Source organism: Bidens hawaiensis, unplaced genomic scaffold (assembly GCF_021521415.1).
Source record: "Bidens hawaiensis isolate Kalapana, Puna unplaced genomic scaffold, B.hawaiensis_p1.1 tig00010928_1, whole genome shotgun sequence".
In the NCBI taxonomy this organism is placed as follows: Eukaryota; Viridiplantae; Streptophyta; class Magnoliopsida; order Asterales; family Asteraceae; genus Bidens; species Bidens hawaiensis.
This window is the reverse complement of record NW_027491845.1, coordinates 95,208-102,665: the sequence shown is the minus strand read 5'-3', so window position 1 is coordinate 102,665 and position 7,458 is coordinate 95,208. Positions and strand designations below refer to the sequence as shown.

At 34.8% G+C, this 7,458-nt stretch overlaps 2 protein-coding genes across 2 annotated transcripts; one reads left to right on the top strand and one right to left on the bottom strand.

The window, feature by feature from the left end:
- The first annotated feature begins 699 nt into the window (after positions 1-699).
- On the top strand, positions 700-3,172 carry LOC143536805 (defective in cullin neddylation protein AAR3-like). Its single transcript, XM_077030718.1, has 9 exons — positions 700-760; positions 1,089-1,218; positions 1,822-1,873; positions 2,020-2,095; positions 2,178-2,260; positions 2,348-2,444; positions 2,535-2,580; positions 2,651-2,733; positions 2,814-3,172. The coding sequence occupies exons 1-9, from the start codon at positions 700-702 to the stop codon at positions 3,026-3,028; spliced, it is 843 nt and encodes a 280-aa protein (XP_076886833.1). The 3' UTR covers positions 3,029-3,172.
- On the bottom strand, positions 3,079-6,605 carry LOC143536803 (granule-bound starch synthase 2, chloroplastic/amyloplastic-like). Its single transcript, XM_077030717.1, has 8 exons — positions 6,299-6,605; positions 5,215-5,491; positions 5,059-5,123; positions 4,887-4,964; positions 4,679-4,789; positions 4,534-4,578; positions 4,269-4,442; positions 3,079-4,202 (listed from the first exon to the last, which is right to left on the bottom strand). Exons 1-8 carry the CDS (start codon positions 6,566-6,568, stop codon positions 3,246-3,248), a joined length of 1,977 nt encoding a protein of 658 aa, XP_076886832.1. The 5' UTR covers positions 6,569-6,605; the 3' UTR covers positions 3,079-3,245.
- Between the last annotated feature and the right edge of the window lie 853 nt (positions 6,606-7,458).

The following is a 7,458-nucleotide window of genomic DNA, read 5'->3' as shown; positions in this document are numbered from 1 at the left end:
ATTTTGTTTCTTTTTTTTTTCGTTTTCCCCAAATACACCCAACATCTCACGTGAGGGAGCTTTCTTATTAGAACTGAGGTTTATTTGGGGAGAAAAACGACAAAATTGGTTGTCATGCGAGGGGCACGCATATGGGTAAATGACCAGGCTTAACGAAGTTAATAAATTCGGGTTTAATTACAAGTGAAATAAAATTACAAGGACGAAAACTGCAAACTTGAAACTATTTGACTAAACTGCAGATTTGGACAAACCACAAAAACGAAAAATGCGGCACTGAAATAATTATTATAACAAAGAAAAAGTGAAAAGACATATTATTTTCATGGAGTCACTAAAATAATTATTATAACGCAGGTCACTGACTTAAGGATTAAATTTAACTGAGTTATTTATTTGGTTGTATTTGGCAAGATTTAAAAAACATAAATGATCCAAGTAAATTTTTTAAACTAAATTTGTATTATTTGTTAAATTACAAAGGACAAAATTGTTAATTTCCTCGCATTATAAAGAATGAAAATGAAAGTAATTTCGAAATTTGAAAACAAATATAAAAATTAAATATTGATGGTCTATCTATCATCAAAAATGATAATGACGTTGCCAAAAGAAAAGAAAAGAAATGAGACTGGGGAATGAATAATCCATGAACCTCCTCATCTAATCTTTATTAGGGTTTTCAGTTTCTTATTATTCATGGATTCTCCATCGCTTTCAAATCAACTCGATATCTTTCAGATTTACAGACGCTATTGCGGTATAATACCTAAATCCCTAATTATTCTTCTCTTCTCTCTTTATTCTTATTATTATTTTCTGTTTATTAGATCAATATGTTAACTTAGGGTTCCAATTTCATATGTCTGCCTATTACATCCATACATTAATTAATTCTAACTTAAGTAAACTGTTAAATATTATTATGTGAATAAAGAAGAAAAACAAGAGGTATTATTAGTTCGAGTAGGAGGTTAGACGCATGTATTTATGTTTGTAGACAAAATATAACACTCATCATCATACTGTCTGAATATATGTGTGTGTATACCAAAACTAAATCTTGTTTTCTTCACAATATTTTGCAGAAATCGCGTTGGACGTGTACGCTTCTGAGGGGGATGGTTACAGGCATGCTAGTGAGTCCATGAAAACTAAATTGGCCAGGGAGGGATTGTCCCGCCTTCTAGAGTTGGTTGAGTCGAGGGTCTATAAAAGGTATCTCTTATCAAACTTTCAACTTACTCAAACTTAATATTCAATTTGGTGCTTCACTTAGATGCAGAAACATTATTATTATTATTATTATCTATGCAGTTAATGCCGAAAAATATCGGATATCGGTCTAGGACCAATATTTGAGATATCGGTTATCGCGGTGGGATATCGGTAATTTTAATATCATGTAGAATTTATATATATAGCAATTTAACACTAACAATTCAGTATACTATCCTACCATTAACAAATTAACCTTTTGCAACTTGCAAAACACTATTAATTGTAGCAATTAGGAACTGATTAAGACTTAAAACACTAAAATTAAACACTGAAAACTGAGAATTAAGGCTTAAAATATTGATATAAGAAATATCGATGATATATCAGTCAGTTATCGGTCCAATATTGGTCAATATTGCCGATATTATCGGTATCGATATTCTAACCGGTATTTCACATGAGAACCAATTACCGATATATCTTCACCAATATCGGCAATGTTGACTGCATTGGTTCTTATTATTTTTATTCGTATTTGAGAATGTGGTATCACTTAAAATTGGTTGATATTGATGAACACTGCGTTATTGCTCATGACAGGATGTCAATTTTTGAAGAGCTTTATGTTCTTATGTCAAGGCTTAATTTGATGGTGAGATGATGATCATTTCAATCTTATAATGCGTGTACAAAATATATGTATTATTATTTAAGCACCAATGTACTAGTAACTATAAGTTATATACTTGATTATTGCATTCTTACTTTCAAGTAACCATCTTTTTACTATCTGTGCAGGCAGACTCCCATGAGTTCTCAAGATTCTATAATTTTGTATTCTTTATTTGCCGTGAAAACGGTCAAAGAAGCATCAGTAAGTGGGATATCAAATAAAAGTTGATGATTGTCTTACATAGATATAACCTTAATCTGATTTTTATGAATAATATTTTCAGCTGTAAGTAGGGCAATTATGGCTTGGAAGTTAGTATTGTCTGGTAGATTTAGATTACTTAATCAATGGTGCAGCTTCATTGAGGTACTATGATGATATTTCATATTACATTTGAGATATTGCATAGTTTAATAATTGAACCAAACGAATCTTTTGGATTTTGACATATAGGATAATCAGAGGCACAATATCTCTGAGGATACATGGAGGCAAGTGTTGGCATTTAGTCGCTGTGTGCATGAAAACCTTGAAGGATATGATCCCGAAGGTAATAACATAAATACTTGCCAGCTTTCACATATTTGTTAATCCTGTCATATATGCAACATTATCTAATATTTATAAATGGTTTTGTTAGGGGCTTGGCCTGTTCTGATTGATGAGTTTGTTGAGCATATGTATAGGTATACACAATCTTTACCACCTTGAAGTTCATATGATCATATAAAACCTATTTTCATACATTTGGTGCAGGGTTAGTGGATCGGAAGATACTCATAAGTTAGGTTGCAAATGTGGTGATTCAGAAGACCAACTGATTTATGAGACTCTACCTGGTATATTATCACTAGCAACCAAAATAATAAGAAGAAACTAAAAAGTAGAAACATCCTGATATCTGTTCTTAAACTTGCAGGATTGAAAGTGTACCCCGGGGCAAAGAGAAAGCTGGATGGCCAAGAATTAGAATCCATGGATGACATCATCTCCAAGAGAAGGCACACTGTGGACCATGTGAAACATAACAGCCCATGTGCGGTTGAGGGCGGTCTTTCAAAAGGTTTTGCAAAACTTTTCTCAAATCATTCTTGTTTGAAATTTGATCATGAAAATAGAGTGTCATTTACATAGAGAATTTTATGTTTATGTATGTTAGTGGCTTTTTAAACCATAACCATCCATTTTTCATCTTCTTATTGAGTCTCACATTACATTCATCATTGTTGAGTATTTCATGGTGTATTATGTGTTCTATATACAAAATAATTCAATGTCTTTTGTAGCTATCATTATATGTATGTGTTTTATGAATCCATTAGTTATACAGACATTTTAGTTAGAACCAAATTTACCACTGATACTTAGCAGCAATAAAAACATCCTCATAATGTTGAGCAGCATTGTTCCAACTAAGATCCCGTGTCATCCCCCGTTTTTGGATCCCCTTCCAGCTCCGCTTATACTCTCTATAAGTCAACAAACAATTCCCGAGTGCGTGGATTAGTTGACCGGTCTCAGCTCTGCTAAATGTCCATCCTACTCCTGACTCATTGAAAGGGTCAAACGGCTCGACCGTGTCTCTCAAACCACCCACCGCATGTACAACAGGCACGGTTCCATAACTCATAGCATATAATTGATTAAGCCCGCACGGCTCGAACCTTGATGGCATTAACAATATATCCACACCTGCAGTGATCCGGTGAGCCATTTTGACCGAGAACCCAACCCATCCTCGGACCTTTTCTGGGTACCGGTTTTCTATTTCTCTAAGCATTTGTTCAAGGTCGGGTCTTCCTGTACCCAACATGACTAGTTGTGCATCTTGGTCAACTATCCATGGAACACTCTCGGCTATTAAGTCAACACCCTTTTGAACATCAAGTCTTCCAATGAACCCAATTAGTGGAACATCGTCTCGAACCGGTAACCCAAGCGCTTTTTGCAGGGCGGTTTTGCATTGTGGCTTGCCGGTTTCGAGTGTGTTTATAGAGTAATTAGTGTAACCATCTGATGTTAAGTGGGTGTCGACTTCAGGGTTCCAATCTGTCGTGTCGATTCCGTTGACAATACCTTTTAGTTTCCAATCGTTTTCGTTTATTATGTTGTGTAAACCCCAACCGCCCTCGCTGGTCTTTAGTTCCCACGCATATCCGTGACTCACGGTTACCACACGGTCAGCTGTTTTGAGACCCGCAGCAAAGATGTTGAAGTGTTCACCTCCGACAGGATCATACAATCTGAAAAGATCCAAGTAGTGTGGTGGTAAATCCACATGACTAAAATCATCGACTGGACCGCGCCCCTGAAAGTTAAAAATTAAAAACAATTTCGACTCGTTTATGAATAAAACCGACAGAAGGTAGCCAACCTGATGAGCTATGTTATGGATCACAAGGACGGATCTTGTGTATCGCATCAACCCGTTGTCACGATAATATGCTTTTAGATAAACCGGTAACAATGCGGTATGCCAATCGTTTGCAATGAAAACCAAATTTCCGTCTCCATAGCATACGCCCCCGCACGGGATGTACCATGGAACCTATAGGTAACGAGTTGTTAGTATATAATATGGCAAACCAATAATATCGATTCAATGGCAATGGGATTGACATCTTATTTTTAAGGTGTACCTCAACAGCTGCTTTGCAGAACAAAACCATGCGTCTTAGAATGCCCTACAATAATAAACATCAACCGAATATCATTAGGAAAGAAAGAGTCGTTTTCGTTTATCTTCTCTAATTAGAACTTATGCGACGCGAGTAAGAACCTAACCTCGCGATCCCCTCCATATATATTACTTCCCAAGTTGTTAAACATGTGACATCTGATAAAAACAAAATCTACACCGTCAATGAATGTTTGAAGGTACTGCACATCCACATCCTGAAAATAAAAGTACAATCAGTTACCTACTTGTAGCAATATTTAAGCAGCTCAACTCGATTCAGGCAATTAAAATGATGTGTGCATCATTGCATACCTCCCAACCGACTTTATAACGTCTCCTAACCCCGGTATCTTGAACGTCACCATAATCACCATACATCGGTACGACTACCTAAATACTTACAGAAAACCAAACATCAAGACTCCCGAGTGTACGTTTTAGCACACTTTATAAGGATAGCGTGTATTAATAGGTCAAAAGTTACCATCACTCTGTGCCCGCGCTGAGCCAAGGCCTTCGGTAAAGCACCAGCAACGTCACCAAGACCGCCTATAGATGCATACATAATTATAAGTTATTCAAATACATGTGTGGTAAAATATTGAATCAAGATTTGGTTGTAACGACATGCATTTGGTACCTGTTTTAGACCAGGGAGCGCATTCGGCTGCAACCAATATGACATTCATTACATTGGGGCCAGCTAAAGGAAGGGATTCAACATCATCACTTGCAGGAACATCTGCTTCATCTGATGTCGGTTCGCTTGTCACGTCGGTCTCGTTTTTATCTTCATCATTGTGTGTATTAACCGCGAGTAGTAGGGTGTCATCTTCAACCGCATCAACAAGGATATTAGATAGCTTGCTAGCAGTGTGGCGTTCATTGAGAAAGCCTTCTGTTGTTTCAACTATACTCTACAAAGAAAATACAAAGAAAAGTAACTGTAATTTCAGGTTTTTTAGCAGAAAATATAAACAGAACTGAGATGCTAAAGTAGTCAAGTCTTTCTTTAACATTCACTGCAAATGAGGTTAAGTCTTAAATTCAGCTTAGTTTTATTCTTTGAAATGTATTTATTCTTTCCAAATCCAAATTCTAAATTGCTTCAAATTTTATCATTATTTTTTTATAACTGATCCAAATTATTAGAAATTCAAATTATTATAAGATAACATTAATGTTCGAAATTTTCGAATTAGTTCATATGTTAATATTATTTATCGAGGTTTTACAAATTCATATTGAAAACACTCTACTTTCATTTATAATGACATGCTTTAGAAAAATTACAAATACGAGACCAACTAAAGTACTTTCCAAATACCATTAATTTGTTTTACCCATTAAATTCAGAAACAATTACAATAAAATGGCAGGCAAACGGGCAACAAGCTGCGCCGCAACCCCCTTTTGAATAGGAAATACCGTTATAAAACTATAAACTAAACTTATTTGCATAATACAAGGTAATGAGTTTTCTAAAATAGTCTGACCCAAACCAAACCGAAAAACATATAACCAAGTTGATAGATGATTCCTAACTGAGGTGAATCAATCTATTTAGCCGGTTTGAGATTTATGCTTATGTCAAAGTTAAATTTAATTTTATTTTCCGGATATCAAGTTATATGTTATTTATAAAATTTATATGAACAATTTGATCATATTTAAATAACTTATTACTACTAGCAAAAACCAAGATTACATGGTGCATAATATACCTGTACATCTGTTTGTCTTACAAATTCCTTGATACTTTCCTCAGTTGTAACTTGAACCTTTGTATCACCACCGCCGTCAATACCGGAGCTATTTTTTCCGGTTGCCATGATCCTCCATACATTAGATACAAATGTGAACCCGGTTAGTGATTTTATGGGTTTCTTATGTGTGTACAAGGGGGTCCGGTATCGACCATGCTTATTCAAAACAACCGTTGTTTTGATTGATTTGTGATCGATCACAAACGGCATGGAACCCATGGTCGCCATTAAGGTATTGGATCAATTATCAAATGTGTCAAAGAAACTTTTGCAGGGAAGGATAAAGAGGTACAAGTAATAAGTTGAATAAGTAGAAAACTAATTGGTATCTGGAAATTAAGAATCCTATTGGATCAAGTGGGTCCCACGGAATGAGGGATCATGGAACACGAGCACAAAATCAAAAACTACAAATTTCATCAAATGGGTGGTGGTTGTCGAAGATAGTCGGACCTACATTACACGTATTCATTACAAGCTAAGTGTTTGGTAACGAGGATTTATAATAAAAAATTAAATTTTCAAACTATTCAAAGTTCTTTGTGAAAACACACTTTATATGAATACGCTATAACCTCTCTACGAGTATTCTTTGTGTGAAAATAAATTTATCTTGAAAATTTGTGTGCATCTCGTACAAAGAAATCATTGAACGGGCGACATTTGATTCGCGCGCAAAGAAATCAATGGACACTGATATTTTCGCTCAAAGATTTCGACCTTTTCTCGCTACAGTGTTAACTTTCCGCGCTAGAATTTGTACTTTCCGCATGGATTTGTTAATGTTGGGTTCCAAAGACACAATTTGTGATAACGTTACTAGTGACATATGATTATAGGGTCACAAATTACATAAATTATCAAGAAAATGTTTAAATTTAAATAACCAAAGCAACAATGTATTATTGCTTGCTATAATAATAATAATAATAATAATAATAATAATTAACATAAGTATCATGTTATGTTTCTTGTTATCCGGAGAAATAACAGTAGTATTTACAACAACAACGTATAATAATTGTTTAGTATGGTAAATAATTTTTTTATGTCAATATGTATCTATTTGAGATTGAATGAGTACATAAACCTTAAATCATTCTTATGTATAAAAAATA